Below are 24,370 nucleotides of genomic sequence, written 5' to 3'. Positions count from 1 at the left end.
TTGTATTAAAATCATATTTATTCATCAATATCAAATCATTAACAAACACTGACACATCTGGTTGCATAAAATGAGTCTAGATTAATGTAAAATGGGAGTATACAATGTAAACAGTTAACGTATACTCACACCACATGTATTTTTATCTGGGCAAACACTTATATTTTCAGGTAAATGAATTTTTTCATTATTGAAATTCATCCCATTTCAATATTTGTAGTGATGATTGAAATAAGAATAGCATAATTCACTTATGGTATAAGAACTTAGTTTCACACATTAGCCGCTGGTGCTAGAACAATCCAAACAGAGAGCTGGCATACTGCATGGCTTTCACCTGTGGGTGTGGCTGAAAATACAAAGGACAGCTTGAGAATTGTAGCTTTAAAGTGAGCCTATGTACAGATTGAAAATTAAATTTAAAACTATTTGGAAATAGCATTGGTTTTATTTTATTTCTATTGAAACAACTATTAGCAGAATACAAATCAAAATGTTTACAGTCAAATATGGATGTTCAACTTTGAAGGATTAATGTTCACATTATCCCTATATAAAATGATGACATTGTAAAATAACTTGTTTGCATATTTCTTGACATTTTTCTATATGTGATCAATAAATGTCATACAAATGTGAACTTAACAGACCTTTGTATATTTGCAAGTATACAAGATTAAGTTACAATTACAAGTATGCCCAATTTGCCATATATATCTCTCTAATTATCCAACCAATTACTTGAAATGGTAATTGACAAAAGCTAATACTGACCACAGCATCAAATGATGTGTATTTTGGTGTGAGATCGCCTCCCTTCAGTGTTATAAAGGCTCCTTGGTTCCCCATAGTATCACTGGGAATATACAAGGACACACACGCATCACACAGTGAGAAAACCATGTTTAAGTCTCACTCCCTTAATGCAAATTTAACTTTTGCCCCTGGAGTAGATCAAATATGTGTACTATTCCCAGCAAAGGCTTGAATCAAGCTTACATAAAAGTATTTTTAAGTCCCCCACCACTATAGTGGGGGACATATTGTTTTTGCCCTGTCTGTTGGTGTGTTTGTTTGTGCAAACTTTAACATTTGCCATAACTTTTGCAATATTGAAGATAGCAACTTAACATTTGTCATGCATGTGTATCTCATGGAGCTGCACATTTTGAGTGGTGAATGGTCAAGGTCATCCTTCAAGGTCAAAGGTAAAATATATGGGTCAAAATTGCTAATTTTAATGTACACTTTTGCAATATTGAAGCTAGCAACTTGATATTTGGCATGCATGTGTACTTCATGGAGCTGCACATTTTGAGTGGTGAAAGGTCAAGGTCATCCTTCAAGGTCAAAGGTTTAATATATGGGGACATAGTGTTTCACAAACACATCGCTTGTTTCAATTTGCACCAAGCAGTTTCAAACTTACATGAGCCTCGCTGGGGAAAAAAATCCTTAAAAAATAAAGTAGTTTATTGAACCAAACGTCTATAACTTTAATTGGAACTGACGCCTTTAAAAATGCATTTAATTTTTTTTTTCTGAACAGTTTACCCTTTCCCAGCCAGCAAAGTGAAAATGGCTATGTGCAAACTGCATAAAACCAGAAAAGCCTGCGAATCAGTATCTAAGGGTTGGAAATGAAGCTTTTAAAGGGGCCTTTTCACGTTTTGATAAATTGATAAAATTAAAAAAAATTGTTGCAGATTCTCAAATTTTCGTTTAAGTTATGATATTTGTGAGGAAACAGTAATACTGAACATTAACCATGCTCTAAAATAGCCATTATATGCATCTTTTGACGATTTAAAAACTTGAAAATTATAAAGCGTTGCCAAAGCAAAACGATTTAATAATTTGGAGAGTTCTGTTGTCGTTATATTTTGTGAAACTTCGAGGATTGCTTATATAAAGTATAAAATACATGCTTCATTGTATGAGCACGGATGGCCGAGTGGTCTAAATGGTAGACCTTTTACTCCAGGACTTTTTAAAAATTATATTCTTGATTTTTTACTAAGCTTTTTAGATCCAATGTTTACATTTATCAATATAAAGAATTTAATGACAAACTTCAATACATGGCCAAATCTGTGAAAAGGCCCCTTTTTAACTTGAATCTAGTTAGAAAGGTCTTAAATTAAATTTAACTTTCTAAGGGACTACAAATGCTTCAAAATACATTTTTAAGTGGTAAAGGGTTAACCAGTATAATGCCAGTACTGATGACAGATGTTCACCCGAATTGTATTGAGAGAAAACCATCACATACCAGACATCACATACCATACATTCAGACTTTCAAGAACATAATTCATACTTTGGAAAATGATAAGCAAATATTTTGATTAACAACATTTTTACTTACTGATAGTTTACAAAGCAGTATAAAATTTCACAACAGTCCCAATTAGAACATATTCTTCATAAATTATTTGTTTGTTAGTTTTCTCTCCCAGTTTTTAGTGTTTAAGTAAAAATTGGCAGTAAGTCAACCTGGGCCTTTCTTATTTGGTCTCAGTGATTTTACCAGTTTAGAGTGTAAAAACCTCTGCCAAAACCTAATAACTTACCTATTTCAAAAATTAGGTCATACATGCAATATGTATTGATTCAGCATTAAATTAAAAAGCACATTGTTACACATAAACAAAACAATTACAAATATTCACCAGTAGTTTGGCGCAGAGAAGACAGTTATGCATTTGCCGTCATGTGCGATCTCGTAACCTTTGTTCTTCACCTCATGGCTCCGTATGACATAGTCGAGTTTGTTACGCTGCAGAAACCGCTTGGTCACGTCCGGACCAAACTGTGACCCGGTGCCTCGCTTGCTCTCCGAGATACCACACTGAGGCTGAGGGTCCGACCACAGCAGCTCGCACATGATGCCTTGAAAAAGAGTATGAATCTTTTAAAGTGTTTTGCTCTTACACACAAAATTTGAGCGCAATAGGGCCATCCAAAAGTCCAACCATTTTGTTACTGGCTTTTACTTGTCTGCACATTTTAACCCTTTCCAACTCAAAAGCAAAGGGAACATGGCTATGTGCGAACAGCATAAAACCAGAAAAGCCTACGAGTAACTCGCAGTCTATTCAGGTTTTTTGCTGTTTGCTGCTCATCAGTATCTAAGGGTTGGAAATGAAGCCTTTAAAACTTGAATCTAGTAAGAAAGGTCTTTAATTATATTTAATTTTCTAAGGGACTACACATGCGTCAAAATACATATCTAAGTGGTAAAGGGTTAAATATGTATCTAAGTGGTAAATGTTTAAAAACGTATCTAAGTGGTTAAGGGTTAAATATGTATCTAGGTCTGCTTGTAAGCTAAATTCAAATAAAAGGTTGGTCCATACTAACTTAACACATACACTTTGACTCTACTGTTTACTTGAGCATTATACTGTTATCAGTAAAAAAAAAATTGTTAAAAAAAAGTAATCAGACAAAAAGTAATGTTTCTGTGTCAGAAACTGCAAATTAAAAAGTAAATGGGGCCCATACTGACTAAAGCAAATCTGTGTGAGACCTACCCTCCTCGGGCGGTTGTTTGTTCCTATCACACTTTCTAATATCATCCAACGTCACTGAGTCGTCCTTGAACAAACCTCCATGCATCACCTGTTAAACACAGCGGATTAACCCTTTCCCACTTAGAAGCAAAGTGAAAATGGCTATGCGCAAACAGCATAAAACCAGGACAGCCTGCATGTTAGCAAAGTGCAAATGGCTATGTGCAAACAGCATAAAACCAGGACAGCCTCTGTGTAACTCGCAGTCTGTTCAGGTTTTATGCTGTTTGCTGCTCATCAGTATCTAGGGTTGGAAATGAAGCCTTTAAAAATTGAGTCTAGTAAGAAAGGACTTAATTTAAATTAAACTTTAAGAAGGACAACAAATGCTTCAAAATACATATGGTTTAATTGCTGTAAGAATTCATACATTTACAACTGGTTTTACATTAACTTTTACAAAACTGCTAAAATACAAAATGTCATTATGGAATAGTTATTAGCCATATATATTTTTGCTTATTTAAAATATTTATATAACTTTTTACATAGACCACCTAATGTTGCAGTACGCACCAATACTTTGCCGTTGATACAGTGGCATAGAGGTAGCCAGTTGAACACTTCTGTGAACAGGTCGGCCATCTTGGCTGTGAATCTGGACGAGGGGTCAAGTCCACAACAATTTCTTGGCGGAATCAGAAGACATTAGCAAGAATTCCAACAGAATATGCTCATGTATTGTCATTAGACATAAGAAGGAAATCAAGCAAACATTTTGCAAAAACTGGGCCTGAAAATATTTCTGGATAATATGAAGAGATAACGATAAAATGAATGTCTTAAGACACACTGGTAAACTCGTAACAAATGCAGAGATGGGAAGAAAACCACAGCTGAATAGGCAAGAAAGGAGTTCACAAACTGCTGTGCTATACTGAGTTTGACTTTAAAGCTTGTGTAGCTGTCATTCAGTCCAACTAATATATTACCCTTTTGCTCTTGAGTGAGTGAATTTCAAAGTTACTGATGTCCTTCCCAACCTAAGGTGGCATTAAGTGAAGCCCTGGAGTGTATCCTCGCACTCCTACCGAATTAAGTTAATAAACAAACCAAAATTGGGACAAAATTTGGATAAAGCTGCAATTTCCATCTTTCTTTTTTTTTAATGAAAATCAATTAAGTTTGGTTTGGTATTGTGCTGTGGAGTGGGGGAGAGACCACAGTATCTGGCAGAAACTCCTGCAGTCTTGTAAGGTGACCACGCCATTTGCTCTTAAACTTGTATATAGTACTAAAGTTTTGTCTTAATATAATATTTAAAATAATGTAGCCAGCCACTTCTATATCTTAAATGTGCAAGTCACTAGTGCATATCATACAACGTAGGATTTAAAAGTAAGCATATTGTTCATTTATATAAGGATACTTGTGTTTGACTTCTCCTTCAAAACCATACATCTGGTTCATGGTATAGCTTTCATGGTTTCCTGAAATAATAATTTCATTATCGATACAACAACTACTTGCTTACTTTACATTCCTCACTTTTATTAATTTTACCTTCAATGGAAGATACATTTGTAATCCTGATGCAGCATGCTGTATCATCCATGTAAATACATTACCCAATAAAGAAATTAATGTATAACACATTAAATCACACAACAAATTAATAAATTGCCAACTGCCCGTCTATTCAGTCTATTATGCCTATCAGTACTTTAAAATGGCAGGGTGAAAACTTCTAATACATGTCCGATTGTGCCTTACACCTAACCATTAAGATAAAACACTCAACATTTATAAACTGCAAATAACACAATGCATGTTAATCTTTTAAAGTGTAAAATCTGCCATTTTGACAGCTTGAAAAAGAATTATGTGGGAACTGCAATCAACAGAAAAGCTTTGTATTTTTGAGATTTCCTTTCAGATATATAGAAAAATTTCTACCAATAAAAATCTCAATACCAATTAAAGCACTGTATAAATGTTCTAGTTTGGCAGAAATGAATGCAGCTATTATTGCTTGCACCCAGCAAAGTAAATGTCAATTTAGTAACAATTTGTCCAGAAACATGGAACAAAATCTATTATTTTAGAAACAACTTTCTACTGTTTTGGCATCTAATTATTTCAACACAGTTAAGAACTTTCCCTGCATCCATCTTGCAACACCTACCTCTCGACATGAAGAAGTGGTTGGGGTAGAGAAGCTTGAATGAAAACAATGTGAATATACATTCCACAGAGAACGAGCCTCGGTCCACAAAATCACCATTAAATAACTGAGAACACAGTTAAGGAAACACTTGGTGTGGGTATGTTGTAAGTTGTAGGTTGAGGGCATAATCCTACTAAAAAGCTATATATATAGATCTTTGTCCATGAATGTACATCAAGACTTAAATAAATACCATGAACATTAAGTATTATTTCAACATCTGTGGTATATATAAATATATGAAGTATTTGCACATAAACATTAACCCTTTCCAACTCAGAAGCTAAGTGAAAATGGCTATGTGCAAACAGCATAAAACCAGAACAGCCTGCAAGTAACTCCCAGTCTGTTCAGGTTTTATGCTGTTTGCTGCTCATCAGTATCTAAGGGTTGGAAATTTAGCCTTTTAAGCTTGAATGTAGTAAGAAAGGTTTTAATTAAATGTAACTTTCTAAGGGACTACAAATGCGTCAAAATACGTATATTAGTGGTAAAGGGTTAACTTGAAAGCACAAAAAGTGGCATACTTGTGCTAAATTGCGCGCTAAAGTTATTGAACTTTGTCATAGACCTCAAACAATGACCGTGAACACAAGTGTGAATATTCAAATGAATACCTCAAATGTAGAAACAGTCATAGGAGATGTTGCATGTTTACCTAACCAAGGCTTTTTTTAATCATTTTGGGAACAAGACTAATTTCTGTGAAATAAGCAATAATAGCGTCCACTTACTCTAAATTTTGTACCATAGGTGATAAAACATAAACCAGTAAATTCCAAGAATAAACAAATCATTTAAATAGATATTAAAAAGTCTTTATAACTAGATATATCATCTTTGACTAACCATCAATAAGTGAAACAATTAATTGGGAGTTTTTGGATGGGATTTGAGGAAAAGAGACTTTTTGCAATTCGGAATATTGGAATAACTGCTAAAAAATGGCTAAAAAACCCTGCTTAACCAAAGCAATGATTGCAACCCCTGGGATTCAACCAGTCTAAAGTTTTAAACGATAGTCAGTTTAAGAAGATCGTGTTTAAAAATAAAGGATACATAAGGATTTGATTCTGATGGCTGTCCATTTATCTTAAATATGTTGAGCAGATCGTAGTATTGGCCGTGAATATCCCCACACACTGTGAACTTTGCACCCTGCAAAATACAAGATATATACATATGATACAAGCTGCAAATTAGCCTTTGATTTGATTTTCATGTTATTTTTGTTTGTATGAATATTTATTAGATTTAATTTGTTTGTATATACAGACTTGTTTTTTGTATTCACATGTCAAAGTGTAAAATAAAGGATTTGCTAAAAGCCAATTGTTTGCTTAAAGAATAAACACTTGATCAATAATCAAAATAGGCTGCAAAGAGTGAATTAATTGTGGGCAATAGTGCAAAATATTTTGATTTTCAGATAAAGTATCTGTATACATATTTTTAAAGGTTAAACCAAAGAAATATCAATGCAGGTTACATTACACTAAAACAATTTTTTATCCCTCCATGGTCCATTTGAAAATTGTGCCTATTTCTAAAGAGTTCCTTTTCTCTTTGGGTTTAAAAGCATTTAAGCGATTGCACCTATGCTTTTTGTGATAATTTCCTGCATCCTATGTGTGTCTGCAACCTTTTGGTGCATTTCATTTCATGCTGAAAGATGAATGTTTGGGGTGTGTTTATTGAAGTATGGGCTTTCAAAATTTAACCTCTGAAACTCTGATTTCCAAGGCTGTTTGCCTTTGGGAGATTTGTACTTGCTTAGTAGTACAAGACCATATATATCAGTGCTGCAGCTAGGATTTTAAAAGGGCAGGGGGATTTTTTGTCAAAAGGGCACTTTGGACGCGCAGTATTTTGTCAAAAGGGCACTTTCTAGCGCGCAGGCGTTTCAAGAATGCTCTCTCATGCATGTTAATTTATATGTTATAAATAATTGTAAGAATAAATTATTCCCAGCGTCATTAAACAATTCAAATTTAATGACTACAATAAGGAATAAATTAATTACAATGTATTTTAATAAGAGATTTATTAATCATCATAATATGTAAAAAAAAAAAAAAAAAAAAAAAAAAAAAAAAAAAAAAAATTTTTAAGGGCAGGGGGGGCCCTAGGAAGGTCAGGGCGGAGGTTCGGGAGGGCAGGGCGGGGCGCCCTTCGATGAAAGCCTAGCTGGAGCCCTGATATATGACTGCATTTCTTGAAAGAGGATAGATTTAAACCGGTCTAGCAAAATTTGATATATAGGAAATACAATAAAAATTATTTAAAAGTTGGCGGTTTTAAAATTGGCCCCTTTAGGAAATCGAATAAGTGTAATTCAACATAGAAAAAATGCACATACTGTTTCTTCAGGTACAATATTTATAGGAAATAACTATTTAGACGTGTTATTTTATTGATTGGATTACAGCAAGGGGGACAACATGTGATTAATATAATTAAAATGCATGTGTTTTCTACGCATTTTAAAGGAAAACATGATTTTTCAGGAAAACAATTGTTGTTCTTTAATACCAAAAACCGACTTTTGCGCCTCAACGCTCACTGATCGTGTTATAAGAAACTTTAAACACCTTTAACACATCAGTTATGTCCATCACATGCAAATAAGAGTTAATGAGCTGTTAATTTCTTTGTTTTATATGATTTACAAGCAAATTTTAGGTTGCTTTGCTTATGGAATCAAACTACAGAAAACGCAACCCAGACAGCTTATCATATGTCATACTCAAATGCCTGTTTAGGGCAAATCTTGAAATTTTGTATTTGTTGTACAAATAGATTAAAAATGCTGCTGATGCTTTTCTTTAATGATCTGAAAAGTTTGTTTCCTTTAAGGTTAAATTACACTAATAGAAAGTAGTGCTTATTTCCAAAGAGTTCCTTTTCTCATCAGGTTTTAAAGCGTTTAAGCGATTGCACCCATGCTTTTTGTAATTATTTCCTGTATCCTAAGCGTATCTGCAACATTTTGGTGCATTTAATTGGGATTATGCTGAAAGGTGAACGTTTTAGGTGGATTAATTGAAGTACAGGGCTATTGTTGAAAGTTCACTTCCGAAACTCTTTTTTCCAAGGGTGCTGGCCTTTAGCTGAATTTTACATTCTTAAAAAGTTGCCAGAACATATATGTATATTTGACTGCATTTATTAAAAGGACAGATTTATCTTTAAAAGGATACCTGTCTTGCAAAATTTGATATATAGGAAATACAAGACAAGAGGCCCATGAGGGCCTGAATCGCTCTACTGCTATAAACACTGTGCAAGTTTGGAAAGAATAAGATGGAAACTGTGTACTTAATCGTGCAAACAAGGAAAATTTTCTCAAATTCAAGGGGAGATTATTGTGTACTTATTTCTCCGACACTGCTCATTTTCAATAGGGTTGCAGTCCTCATTGATATAAAGATACTGTGCAAATTTGGAAATAATTGCATGAAAACTGTGGAATTAATTGCGTAAACAAGCGGGATTTCAAAATTTTCTCATATTCAAGGGGAAATCATTCTGGACTTATTGCTTCGATATTGCTCTTTTTAAATGAGGAGCTGCGCCATGAGCGCATGATACGCCCGTCGTTCGCCAATGAAGTAGTAAGGTAATAAATAACCCTTTGAATCATTTTTTTACTTCAGTTTATTTGTATTTGAATACATGGTTTATTTTATAAGTACATGAGCATGGAGCGCCGTCTCCTTGACATTCATACCATATCTTTTTTTGAGTATATGTATGCATTTCTTTAGAGGATATGGAGTTGAAGTAAACCTGTTATAGATATTTTGACCAATAATAAAAGAGAAATGTAGATGGGTAAGTGGTAGTGTACAATCGGAATAGAAAAAAGCTCACCTTGTTCAATTTTTCAGGGATACTAAAAAAAAAAAAAAAAAAATCCATCGAAGGATATTTGAGCTACAGTAGGACATTCAATGAAATCACGAAATTTTGACGAACAAAGTCCCATAACTCTGGAACGACAATTCAGAATTCCGTCAAAAACGAAAGGGGATCAGGGTTTATCAATATTAAGATTGTGTTAAAATTTGAAGAAAATCTGTCAAAGGATATTTGACGTAGCGTACGACATTAACAGACGGACGGACGGACAGACGGACGGACGGACAGACAGACGGACGGACGGACAGACGCGGGGTATACCATAATACGTCCCGTCATAGACGGGCGTATAAAAAGGGTTTGAGTCCTTATTGATACAAATACACTGTGCAAGTTTGCCAAGAATTGGATGAAAATTATGGACTTTATCACACAAGAGGGCCAAGATGGCCCTAGTTCGCTCACCTGAGAGGAGTCTGTTCATTCAATCTTTACCAAACGTCAAACTTGACCTAGATATTGTCCAGACAAACATCATGGTCAAGTTTCATCATTATTGAACCAAAACTCTGGCGTATGGAGTGTTTTTATTTTTGTAAGATTTGACCTGGTGACCTATATTTTGAGTTGACCCCCCTTACCAAACATCAAAATTTGCTTACAAAAATAACTATTTTGACCAAGATTCATAAAATCTGAAACAAAATTGTGACCTCTAGAGTGTTTACAAGGATTTTTTATAATATAATGAAAATTTGGACAATCTAAGGGCAATAATTATGGCATTAATTATGTGATTTTGCTCATTATCAAACTTGACTGAGATCTTTCAGCAACTTTCATAAGAATGCTTGAGAAGTGTGAACGCTAGAGTGTTTACAAACCAAATGTGGACGGACAGCGGACAAAGACCAATCCTAAAACTTCACCTGAGCAATCAGGTGAGCTAAAAAGTGCGTTTCACCGATCTGAGCCATTTTCCAACTTGTCCGAGAAATCAATAAAACAGCTGTATTGACTAAGTTTCACGATGATTAGGCAAAATATGTGACTTCTATAGTGTTCGATCACAAGGTTTCTCTCTAGTCACATAAGGAACACTGCCCCCCCCCCCCCCCCCCCTGACGGCCATGTTTTTTGACCGATCGGGACCATTTGCGAACTCATCTGAGATATATATAAAACCAATCTTTTCACTAAGTTTCATGATGATTGGGCAAAAAATGTGACTTCTAGAGTGTTCACAAGCTTTTTTTAATATATAAATATAAGAAAACTGCCCCCCCCCCCCCCCCCGGCAGCCATGTTATTTAACTGACCGGAACCATCAAGGACGCAAATGTTCTGACCAAAGTTCATGAAAATTGGGCCAAAAATGTGACTTCTAGAGTGTTCACATGTTTTCACTATATACATATAGAGAAAAATGCCCCGCCCACTGGCGGCCATATTTTTCACTGTTCTGGACCATTTTCGAACTCATCCGAGATATCAATAAACAACCAATCTTTTGACCAACTTTCATGAGGATTGGGCAAAAATTGTGACTTCTAGTGTGTTTACAAGGTTTCTCTATAGCCAAAGAAGGAAAACTGCCCCACCCACTGGCAGCCATGTTTTTCAACGGACCAGAACCACTTTTGAGCTCAACCAACATATCATTAAGATAAACATTTTGATAAATAACAAAGATTGGGCACAAAATGTGACTTCTACAGTGTTTACAAGGTGTTCCTTATTTTGACCTAGTGACCTAGTTTTTGACCCGGCATGACCCAGTTTCGAACTCGATCGAGATAGTATTTGGACAAATGTTCTGACCAAGTTTCATGAAGATCGGACAAAAAATGTCGCCTCTAGAGTGTTTACATGGTATTTCTTTAGCCAAATTAAAAAAAATGCCCCGCCCACTGGCGGCCATGTTTTTCAACGGACCAAAACCACTTTTGAAATCAACCAACATATAATTAATACAAACATTTTGACAAAGTTTTATAAAGATTGGGCATGAAATGTGACTTTTACAGTGTTTACAAGGTATTTCTTTTTTTTACCTAGTGACCTAGTTTTTGACCCAGCATGACCCAGTTTCAAACTCGACCAAGAAATCATTAGGACAAAGCTTCAGACCTATTTCATGAAAATCGGAAAAGAATTGTGCACTCTAGAGTGTTTATGAACAAATGTTAACGGACGGACGACGGACAAAGACCGGTCACAAAATAAAACAACTGAATTTTCTTTTTTTTTCTCAAATTCAAGGGGAGATAATTCTGGACTTATAACACCGATGTTGCTCATTTTCAATAGGGTCACTGTGAAAGTTGGGAAATAATTGGATGAAAACTGTGGACTTTATTGCGTAAACAAGCCTTATTTCACAATTTTCTCAAATTCAAGGGGAGATAATTCTGGACTTTTTACTCTGATGTAAACCATTTTCAATAGGGTTCGAGTCCTCATTAATATAAAGACACTGAACAAGTTTGAAAAGAATCAGATGAAAACTGTGGACTTTATCGCGTAAACAAGAAAAAGTCTAATGCATGCACGCACGGATGGACGGACGACAGAAACCATGCCATGACATAAGCTCTTCAGGCCTTCGGCCAGTAGAGCTAAACTGAATTTTCATTTTTTTCTCAAATTCAAGGGGAGATAATTCTGGACTTATAACTCCGATATTGCTCATTTTCAATAGGGTTTGACTCATCATTCAGATAAAGACACTGTGCAAGTTGGGAAATAATTGGATGAAAAAACTGTGGACTTAATTGCGTAAACAAGCCTTATTTCACAATTTTCTCAAATTCAAGGGGAGATAATTCTGGACCTTTTACTCTGATGTAACCCATTTTCGAGTCCTCATTAATATAAAGACACTGATCAAGTTTGAAAAGAATCGGATAAAAACTGTGGACTTTATCGCGTAAACAAGACAAGAGGGCCTGAAAGGCCCAAAGTTGCTCACCCGAGATAAAAAGAAATGACCTGTTCTTTGCAGCCCAAAATATCAACGGAACAAATGTTCTAACCAAGTTTCATGAAGAATGAACAACAAATGGCCCCTTGGCAGTCATGTTTTTTAAACAGACCTGAACCATTTTTTAACTCTTCCAAGATATGTCCAAATTTCATGAAGATTGGGCAAAAATGTGTCTTCTAGACTGTTCACATGCTTTCACTATATACATATAAAGAAAACTGCCCCACTCCCTGGCGGCCATGTTTTTTCACTGATCACGACCATCAAACAAGAGGGCCTGAAAGGTCCAAAGTCGCTCACCTGAGATAATAAGTTTCATGAAGATCGGAATATAAATGTGGCCTCTAGAGTGTAAACAAGGTTTTACTATAGCCTTATAAGGAAAAATGCCCCGCCCCTGGCAGCCATGTTTTTCAACCAACCAGCATCATTTTTGAACTCTTCCAAGATATTATCGGGATGAATCTTCTGACCAAGTTTCATGAAGATCAGACTGTAGCCATATAAGGAAAAATGCCCCGCCCCTTGGAAGCCATGTTTTTCAAGCAAACATAATTATTTTCGAACTTATCGAAAATATCATTGAGACCAATCTATTGACCAAATTTCATGAAGATTGGACAATAAATGTGGCCTCTAGAGTGTTAACAAGGTTTTACTAAAGCCATATATAGCCATATAAGGAAAAATGCCCCGCCCCCTGGTGGCCTTATTTTTTAAGCAACAAAAACAATTTTCGAAATCATCCAAGATATCATTAAGACAAATCTTCTGACCATTTTACATCAAGATTGGACAATACATGTGGCCTCTTGAGTGTTAACAAGGTTTTACTATAGCCATATAAGGAAAAATGCCCCGCCTCCTGGCGGCCATGTTTTTCAATCAACCGGCATCATTTTCAAACTCGTCCAAGATATTATTGGGATGAATCTTCTGACCAAGTTTCATGAAGATTGGACAATAAATGTGGCCTCTAGAGTGTTAACAAGATTTTACTATAGCCATATATAGCCATATAAGGACAAATGCCCCGCCCCTTGGCAGCCATGTTTTTCAAGCAAAGGTTACCATTTACGAACTCATCCAAGATATAAGTGGGACAAATCTTCTGAGCAAGTTTCATGATGATCCGAAAATAAATGTGGCCTCTAGAGTGTTAACAAGGTTTTACTATAGCTATACATGTATAAGGAAAAATGCCCAGCCCCCTGGCGGCCATGTATTTCAACCAACCAGCATCATTTTTGAACTCGTCCAAGATATTATTGGGATAAATCTTCTGACCAAGTTTCATGAAGATCAGACAATAAATGTGGCCTCTCGAGTGTTAACAAGATTTTACTATAGCCATATGAGGAAAAATGCCCTGCCCCTTGGCAGCCTTGTTTTTCAAGCAAACGTAACCATTTTCGAATTCATCCAAGATATCATTGAGACCAATCTTCTGACCAAATTTCATGAAGATTGGACAATTAATGTGGCCTCTAGAGAGTTTAGAAGGCAAATGTTGAAGCCGCACAACGCACGACGGACAAAAGGCGATCACAAAAGCTGCTTTTAAAGTTGGCGGTTTGATAATGGGACCCTTTGAGAAATGGAATTAGTGTAATTCAACCTGCAAATAGCAGTGCAATGAGTAAATCATATTAACATAGTTGAAGGCATTTTTATCTTACATCTCACTTACATCAGGCACTGTTATGTCTACTAAGGAAGGTTGCTCTTGGAATAGCTTCTTTACGTCTAGTAGAATCTGAAACATGGAGATGTCATGATTGTTAATTCATGGCAGTTAAGATAATTATGTGTTATTGTAGGTGGGTACAATTTTTAACTTGATACATTCAAATTTATTCTCCATAGCAGATAAAGGGATGGTTTAAAAAAACCTTTACATCTAATATATGCAATCATAATATACAGTAATGAAATCATGAGCAGGTTTGAAAAATGGCATGTCAGCAAATTAAGGCTGGCATTTCTTCCTAAATAAAGACTGCATTCCAGCTATATTTTCCTCCCTCTGCCCCAACATACACTTATTGAATTTGAGTTGAAATTAAGATAGTGTTTCTTGTGATTCATTAATAGCAAAGCTGGTCACAAGTAAAATTCAAGAGAAAAGTATGTGAAGTGTACACAGGCTTATCAGGGAGGATACTTTGTCTTTTATGGAATTGTGCATCTTCTGAACTAAAATCAAGTCAAGGTAAAAAGTGTCATCACTAATAAGCCTATGCAGACTGCACTGGGTAATCTGGGAGGATACTTCACACACATGCATAAAGCAGAATGGGGCTCAATTATTACTGTTTTACACTTAGAAAGCCACAGCCATTTTTTGTTAATTAGGGTGAACATATTTTATTCAATGTTGAACATTTTTGGTAAGGAGACACAATAAGCAGCGACCCAAAAGCTCAGTGGCCCTACAATTTGTGGTGGGTCCATAGTCTCTTACAGAAATGCATGCTTCTTCTTTTCAAATCCTATAGACAGAACAAGAATAAGCAATTGTGGTCAAATTGTTAGTTTCTAATCCTGACTCATAACAGTATATTTTATGTACCTGATAAGCAAATTACTAAAAAAAGTAAGTTCACTGTACCTGATAGGTAAACTTCTTCAATTTGATATGTTTGTACCTGATAATCAACAGTGTTCTCCAGAAAAAAATTCAGAAGACAGGTACATTTTCAAAGTAGCCTGCAAATAAAACTAAAACTGGTGTATTTGCACCATTTTAATTGATATGGTGTGGAAAGTAGCTGGCATCTAGATAGAATGTAACCAGTGAAATCGCCTGCTGCCGGGTCTTCCGGAGAAAACTGCAGTGATAGATTAACTTCTGAACTCTAATTATATCATACCTGGTAAGCAAACTTCTTGTGTAGACCTTTCTGGTCCCTGAAAGTATCCATAAGTTCCTGCACAAACTTCTGTGTCACTTTCCCATTGTCTAAGCATGGGCCCGAGTAATCGTCTTCTATAGCTGTAATGTTTACAAAATGATTTCTTGTATTATTGGTACTTATAATGTTTTACAATCATCCCAATCTGATAAAACATATAAGCCGCACTCTGTGACAAGGGGTTTTAATGCATGTGCATAAAGTGTCGTCCCAGATTAGACTGTGCAGTCCGCATAGGCTAATCAGGAACGACACTTTTCGTGTATCCTCTTAGCAACAAATCCAGTTTAGGCAGAAAGTGTCTTCCCTAATTAGCCTGTGCAGACTGCACAGGCTAATCTGGGCGACACTTTATTTACATGCCTTTAACCCTCTTTTTACAGAGAATGGCCCATACTGACAACTCATCACAGGAAGAATGAAGTGCTCTTTTGGGATAAACAAGCGCAGTTGCTGATTAGATTCTGGATTACTTAGTGGTATTTTCTCATTCATTGGTAAATGTGAACCTGTTCCATTAAATTGTTCACATTTGCTTTGTATTAAGGAATTTAAACAAATCTGTTTTATTTTCAAATTTTATCAAGGTTTAAATACACAATTTTGCAATTTGAATTGTTACATAATATTATAAACCTTTGAATATTAACAGCTTGATATCAGTCTAGAAAACCTGTACAGGCAATACAAAACATAGGAGATGGAAAGTCAATAGTCAGTTTGCTTAAAACTGTAAATTATGAATGAAAATGTGTGAACATGATGGCCTCAAGACCCTAGGTTGCTCACCTGTGACTTTTAGAAACTAAACTGGTATGTGCAGATTTTGAAAACTAAACTGTTGTGCACAGATTTTGAAAACCTACCTGTTATGCGCAGATTTTGTGACATGTTGTCATAACTTTGGTTTTTACCTAAGTTTTTTTCTTTGTTTAATACAGATTTGATATGATCCGAGACAGCATTTAATAAGAGCTGCATTTGTGAAACAAATTGCCCTCCACTGCGCTTTGAAGCCACACAGCAGCCATATCCCAATTGAAAACATCATGATGAAGTTATTGTCAATTGATATTTGACAAATTTACTGGCCTTGGACAGTATCTGGAAAAATGTCTGGAAGTATATTTTTTAAGAAAATTGCTAAGTCCACGGCCCATAACTGCCTCAAAAATCAATGTATTGTATCAAAACTCACAGTTCCTCTGTACGTCATGTGGGTAGACACAAATGCCAAAAATCAGATACACATCTTTAAGCATTTGTAAAAAACCTCCAGAAGATGAAAAATCTTGAAATCCAAGGCCCATAACTATGCCAAAAATCAATGGACCGGAACGAACTCACACTTTATCTGTAAGTCATGTGGGTAGACTAACATAACAAAAATCAGCTCAATATCTGAAAGAATTGTGTTAAAAAACTCCAGTAAAAGGTTATTGTAGAGACGGACATATGCCATCCTACCAGGGGCACCCCTTTGGTTTCAGAGAAGATTTTCAATGTTATTTACTATGTAATCCAACATCAATCATGTTACCCCTGGGACCCAGTTTTGACCCCAAGAGCATGATTTGTTAAAACTTAGTAGAAGATCATCAAATGGAACCTTTTGTCAAAATCAATGGCTTCAGTCACATCACTTACTCATGCTAGCAATTTCTAGGGAGTCAGCTATAGATTTGTTGTCATCGACCGCTATCGCTCGAGCAAAGGCATTCATTTTTACAATCTTTCCACATTCTGAATACTTTTTTTGTGCGTCTTTGTCACCTGGGCACACTTTCACTACCTGGTGAAGACCAAATGATTAAACATACAATAAATCATATAAAAAAAGAATTAGACATTTTGTTTTCAGAATCAAGTTGCTTCTGATATGCCAAACTCTAAATTAAAATACATTTCTGAACATTCTATTTGAGCCGTGCTCTGTGAAATGGGGGTTTAATGAATGTGCATAAAGTGTCATACCAGATTAGCCTTTGCAGTCCGCACAGGCTAGTCAGGGACAACACTTTTTTGCTTTTATGATATTTTTCGTTTCAAGAAAGTCTCTTCTTAGCAAAAATCAAGTTTTTGCGGAAATTATTGTCCCTGATTAACCTAATCGGACTGCATAGGCTAATCTAGGACGACACTTTACGCACATGCTTTAAACTCTTTTTTAACAGAGCGCAGCTTATTTACACTGTTGACAAATATATTGTACACAGCATGTGCATCTTTGTATTATCATATGCACATCTTATAAACATGAGATTGATATCATATAAAATTGATATATCTTCATACTTAGTTAGGTCTTATTTATTTTTTTAGTGTGTTTCTATTTATTTTACCATAAAAATTGGGGTTTCATTAATCATATAAAGGGTAAACTGTTAACGTTTTTTTATTAAGGATCAACATGAAGGTCCTAAACTTAAATGAATATAAAACTTAAAGATAAGAACATCACAGTACTATTTTATAATTAATTAGAATTAACTTGTACATAAAGAATAAAGAAACAAGGCTATTGTCAAGCAATATTGTTCCCTACCGGCTCCACCATTGTCAGAAATTCCACCATTTTCAGAATATTTTTTTTGGTTGCCATAGCAACCACAATTTTTGACGTAGGAACAAAATGAAATGACGTGCATAATGTCCATATTGCCATCTATCCATGTTGCAAGTTTCATGAAACAAGGGCTGTTTGTAAAACATGCATGCCCCCCATATGGGCCATCCGTTGTAGTGACAGCCATTGTGTGAATATGTTTTTTGTCACTGTGACCTTGACCTTTGACCTAGTGACCTGAAAATCAATAGGGGTCATCTGCCAGTCATGATCAATGTACCTATGAAGTTTCATGATCCTAGCCATAAGCGTTCTTGAGTTATCATCCGGAAACCATTTTACTAATTCGGGTCACCTTGACCTTTGACCTAGTGACCTGAAAATTAATAGGGGTCATCTGCGAGTCATGATCAATCTACCTATCAAGTTTCATGATCCTAGGAATAAGCGTTCTTCAGTTATCATCCGGAAACCATTTTACTATTTCGGGTCACCGTGAACTTGACCTTTGACCTAGTGACCTCAAAATTGATAGGGGTCATCTGCGAGTCATGATCAATGTACCTATGAAGTTTCATGATCCTAGGCCTAAGCTTTCTTGAGTTATAATCCGGAAACCATTTTACTATTTCGGGTCATCATGACCTTGACATTTGATCTAGTGATCTCAAAATCAATAGGGGTCATCTGCGAGTCATGATCAATGTACCTATGAAGTTTCATGATCGTAGCCATTAGCGTTCTTGAGTTATCATCCGGAAACCATTTTATTATTTCAGGTCACCGTGACCTTGACCTTTGATATAGTGACCTGAAAATCAATAGGGGTCAACTGCGAGTCATGATCAATCTATCTATCAAGTTTCATGATCCTAGGCATAAGCGTTCTTCAGTTATCATCCGGAAACCATTTTACTATTTCGGGTCACCGTGACCTCGACCTTTGACCTAGTGACCTGATAATCAATAGGGGTCATTTGCCAGTCATGATCAATGTACCTATGAAGTTTCATGATCCTAGGCATAAGCGTTCTTGAGTTCTCATCCGGAAACCATTTTACTATTTCGGGTCACCGTGACCTTGACCTTTGACCTATTCACCTGAAAATCAATAGGGGTCATCTGCCAGCCATTATCAATCTACCTATGAAGTTTCATGATCCTAGGCATAAGCATTCTTGAGTTATCATCCGAAACCATTTTACTATTTCGGGTCAGTGTGACCTTGACCTTTGACCTAGTGACCTGAAAATCAATAGGGGTCATCTGCGAGTCATGATCAATCTACCTATAAAGTTTCATGATCCTAGGCCTAAGCGTTCTTGAGTTATCATCCGGAAACCATTTTACTATTTCGGGTCACTGTGACCTTGACCTTTGACCTAGTGACCTGAAAATCAATAGGGGTCATCTGCGAGTCATGATCAATGTACCTATGAAGTTTCATGATCCTAGGCCTAAGCGTTCTTGAGTTATCATCCGGAAACCATTTTACTATTTCGGGTCACTGTGACCTTGACCTTTGACCTAGTGACCTCAAAATCAATAGGGGTCATCTGCGAATCATGATCAATGTACCTATGAAGTTTCATGATCCTAGGCCCAAGCGTTCTTGAGTTATCATCCGGAAACCACCTGGTGGACGGACCGACAGACCGACCAACCGACATGTGCAAAGCAATATACCCCCTCTTCCTCGAAGGGGGGCATAAAAATATTAAGAACTTTTAAAGTTATCGCAGGATCCAGAAAACCACCATTTTCAGCAGTATATCTAGTCTATTTGTTGCCATAGCAACCAGAATTTTTGATGTAGGAACAAAATGAAATGCCGTGCATGATGTCCATATTGCCATCTATCCATGTTTCAAGTTTCATGAAAAAATATTAAGAACTTTGAAAGTTATCGCAGGATCCAGAAAAGTGTGACTGACGGACAGACGGACTGACAGATGGAGCGCAAACCATTAGTCCCCTTCAGTGAAACCGGTAGGGGACAATAAATTTATTTAAGATGGGAAAACCTAAAAAAACAAGCCAGGATTTTAAGCATATAAGCACAAGACTTACAGTTTCAAAATCCTTAAGAGCCAGTTTAAACTTGCCCAAGGCCATGTTTGCCGACGCTCTTCGGTAGTAAGCCTAAAATAAACAGTGTAGCAAGAAATATCAACAAAACTCATAACCATCTAAAATAGTACCTTTGCAAAGCACAAATATTTTATACAGCACAATTTAACATTTATTTACTGCATGTGCGTAAAAAAATTCAGATAAGACCGCACAGGCTTATCTGGGACAACACTCAGGAATTTTTTGTTTTAAGGGAGATTCTTCTTCATGAAAAGCCAGTCTAGGCCCAAAGTGTTGTGCTACACAGACTAATCTGGGTTTTATGCACAAGCCTTAAACCATTTTTTCCAGAATATGTTTCATATTCATTAGTCAAAACCATTTTCAATTTGCAGTTTAATTTAGTAACAAATTTAATTTTATCAAAAGTTACTTCATACCAAAAGGAAAAACTCATTGAAGAATGTTCATCGCATAGTAATACAATAAGATTAACTCTTTTAACTCGCATATCTTACAAGTGAAAGTTTCCTGTCCTTAGACAAGACCAGTACAGCTGCACTAAGTTCAAAAATATTTTCTAGAAAATTGGCCCTTATGGTCCATAAAATGTGAGTGTTTTGTGACTTTCACTGTGACTGAAAATATAACCAATTAACAGGGAATAATCTACATGTGCATCCCGCGTCTATGACGCACAAATACCGAAATAGACGCATCGTTTTGAAATATGTGCGTCCACTCGGACGCATTGCTGAACTGTATCCGTTAACGCATACGCGAATCAAGATAGGTACGAACCATCTTGTGTACGAGTCAAAAGTGTAGCAATGAACGCTAAGTTTAACCGAATGAGGCTTGAAGACTCCAGCAAGTCTTTTGATTGACTCTAGTCGAGCCGCTGATGTATAATACGAACCAATTAGAATTGACCTTTAAAATAGAATGTGTTATGATATTTTCTCGAGTCCCCGGATGAAAACCTGCTTTAACTTTGTGTAACTTAGTCATAAATAATACAGAAAAAATGCCTCCGAAATAAGGTGTTGAAGCTTAATACTAGTAATCCAAAACAAACAAATCTAAACTTTAATAATGGTAGGTAAACAGCTCGCAATTCGGACGTTAACAATAATATTATCAAGCTCACAATTCGGATGTTAACAATAATATTATCATCGATTTGAATCAAGTTTAAATGTTAAAACAGGTTACATTCATGTAACAGATAATGTTATAGCCTATGTGAAGGCAAACAAGATAGTGATAACTCTGAATTTGTTTTTTTTTTGGTTTCAACAAGTTTTTGAGATTATTAAAAGTTTAATGCAAGTATAGTTATTGAGCTAGTGTGATTTAGACATATTTTCTTCACTACTTGGTATCTTTCAAAATTTGGGACCCATTCTTTTTCAAGGTGGACTCATTAATTTTGGCCTGGGACTCATTGGTCTAAAATCTGCGAGTTCAGGGACCCATAGATAGTAAATTCTAGATTATTCCCTGCAATTAATGATGTTAACATACAACTTAACAACAAGAAAATAAGGACTGTGTTACCTTGATGTATTTGGGATCATACTTTAAGGCTGCCGTTGCATCATTTAGTGCATAACCGAAGCACTCTGTCCTGAGATATGCAAAACTGCGGTTACCATAGTAGGCCGCTATGGTGGGATTGAGATCTATAGCTTGGGTGTAAAATGTGATGGCCTGGTTGTAATCTTGATCTGAAACAGATTAGAAATGAAATTATACCAAATACATTTCAGCTGCCCCCTTTGAAAACAGGGCTTACCAGGGAAGACACTCCTTCTTGACTGGATTTTTGTTTAGACGAGACTTCCTTTAAACAACAAAAAAATCCATACAAGTGGAAAGTGTTGTCCCTGATTAGCCTATTGAGACTGCACAGCCTATTAAAAAAAACACTGTTAACTTATATGCACTAAGCCCTATTACCCAAGTGCGGCTCATTTCATCAGTTGTTTCATAAAACAATTCAGGGACGACAATATACTTTTTACCATTTAAATTATACAAGTTGTATGTAAGCTGATCCAAATTAGCTGTTTCGAAAAACAAGCCTTATTACCTGTGTAATTCCTGGAGAAAAAAAAACATTCACAGCCTCTCTTTACAAAATTGAGGATTTCAACAAATCCACAATTATCACTTTAATTATGAGCTTGTGATAATAAATACAGGTTTAATATTAACAACAACATACATGATCTGTTTTAGCCTGATCTTTTAGAACTTTTTTGAGGAATGGTGGAAAAAGTACTTGGAGTTTCTTATGAGATGAAGTCCATAAGAAAGGTTTCATCAAAAGGTAGTCAATATAAATTGCCGCCTAAGAGTCTTTTGATGATTTTTGCTTTGGCAGACTCTTGGCGTCAATAGTCCACTCTATCTTTTTAATAGCGAGAGTTTTCCTTCTTTGTCTATATTGATGCGCAAGGAATTTGGTGCGCAACATTCAAGCCCCGATATCAGACAGTTAATATCAACGGATTGCAATAATATTTACATACCTGTGTAGATAATTCATTTCTCAATAATGTTCCGCAAGAATTATGTAATGACTCTTTCAATTTTGCACGCCTGACCAATTTAAATCAACACACTACTCACATTTTCAATTCCAATCGCTGTGCCCGCTGTATACGGCAGGTAGATTTTAATCGATAACGCAGCCTATTACACCGTAATGCCTTCTTCTGATTGGTTGATATTTAAATATTTCATAACATGGCGAGAGGTCAGTGATTGTATTGCGATTTAAGCAGAAGTTTAACTGAAACAAATTATGCCTTTTAACTTCAAATCGACGCTATTTGAGGTAAAAATGGACTAATTAACTAAAACTTTATGAGTTGGTAATGTTTTTTTTGCAATTTTAAGCATATTGATATAATAGTATTGTATTTATTTTTCGTTATGGTTTTTGCAGACCGGAGTTTCAGCCTTCAGATTTATTCTGAACGCGAATTATTTCAGCTAATCAAAAGGCAGACACCATTATGTAAATAAAACTTTCACACAAAATATGCTGACATGTTCAATGTTACATCATCCGTGTGGAAAGCATGAAAAGCACAGATGTTTTGATAAAAACATATTAACGCAGAGAGTTACAAATTCTTCACTTTTGGAGGTAAAAGTTAAAAAGGCATACAAAAATGTGGTACATATAGCAAGAAAAGTCATATGAACACAGTAATTGATATATAAATGTTAAAGCATCGTGTGTGGAAGTATGGGTTATGCAAATTTTACAAATATGATGTTATCATATGTATCCTTGTTCTCATGTCAAAGTGCAACTATTACATATAAGGCTAAAAAATGTTTGCCTGGCAATAAAAAATGGTTGGTCCAGTTAGCGGAAGAAGCAATTTTTTGGGCAATGACCAAAGTCCAACCTTTCCAGACTATGTCTCTACTCTCTAATAGGTCCTTCCTAAATAAAGCAGCATCTGCTGTTTATTAATATAAAAAGTATGACAATTATGACAGGAGGTGGTTGTGGGGATTTAGAGATAATAGCAAGCCAGATTTAGTTGATTATCAGACTAAATGTATAAATCAGTGGTAGATCCTGACTTAGTCAAAAAGACCATACAAAATGATGAAGGGCAAGTGTAAGACAGCCTGGGTGACAACAGAGCTTTAGCCGAATGGAATACAATTGATTGAATTGTATGTGATAAACACGGGGATATGACTTGTCTTGTTAATTAAAATGTAATTTGGTATGGAATGGAACCAATGACAATCACATCGCGAAAACACATGATGTACAAATATTATGACTTTGTAAAGTTCTTTGAGTAACTCACTTTTGAAAAACTCATTTGCTTTATCTTTAAACTCTTCTGCCTTTTTGGCATCTTCTTCCGAAACCGATTTCGCGTTGGTTGCTACGGAATTTGCGTTATCGTTTACATTTTCGGCATTCGGCATGACTTGGTCCGCCATTTTCACACGAAACACACAAAACCTCAAAAGAAATTAACAAAAAAAATGAAATTTGAATAAAGTGAACTCCTGCATGATCGTGGTTTGCTCGAAAATGAATTATAGTAGAACACATTTGTGCTGTTGTGTTTTTCGATTCAAACACTATTTATTTTTTCCTCATGTGAGTTTTTTTTTATAAATGATAAATTGTATTTACATGCGATTAAGGAATTTCTACATTTATTGCATGCACTGTCGTTA

General features: G+C 35.7%; 1 protein-coding gene across 1 annotated transcript; it reads right to left on the bottom strand.

Moving 5' to 3' along the window:
• Positions 1 to 24,161, bottom strand: LOC127874672 (serine/threonine-protein phosphatase 5-like). The gene is made up of 14 exons (XM_052419163.1): positions 23,989 to 24,161; positions 21,704 to 21,873; positions 20,141 to 20,212; positions 17,152 to 17,296; positions 15,463 to 15,584; positions 14,280 to 14,345; positions 6,802 to 6,900; positions 5,701 to 5,806; positions 4,945 to 5,005; positions 4,092 to 4,173; positions 3,537 to 3,624; positions 2,673 to 2,892; positions 775 to 856; positions 1 to 349 (listed from the first exon to the last, which is right to left on the bottom strand). Exons 1-14 carry the CDS (start codon positions 24,125 to 24,127, stop codon positions 293 to 295), a joined length of 1,509 nt encoding a protein of 502 aa, XP_052275123.1. The 5' UTR covers positions 24,128 to 24,161; the 3' UTR covers positions 1 to 292.
• Positions 24,162 to 24,370: the final 209 nt, after the last annotated feature.

This window comes from Dreissena polymorpha, chromosome 3, assembly GCF_020536995.1.
Source record: "Dreissena polymorpha isolate Duluth1 chromosome 3, UMN_Dpol_1.0, whole genome shotgun sequence".
In the NCBI taxonomy this organism is placed as follows: Eukaryota; Metazoa; Mollusca; class Bivalvia; order Myida; family Dreissenidae; genus Dreissena; species Dreissena polymorpha.
The sequence above is the reverse complement of the archived record's forward strand: the minus strand, read 5'-3'. Positions and strand labels throughout refer to the sequence as shown.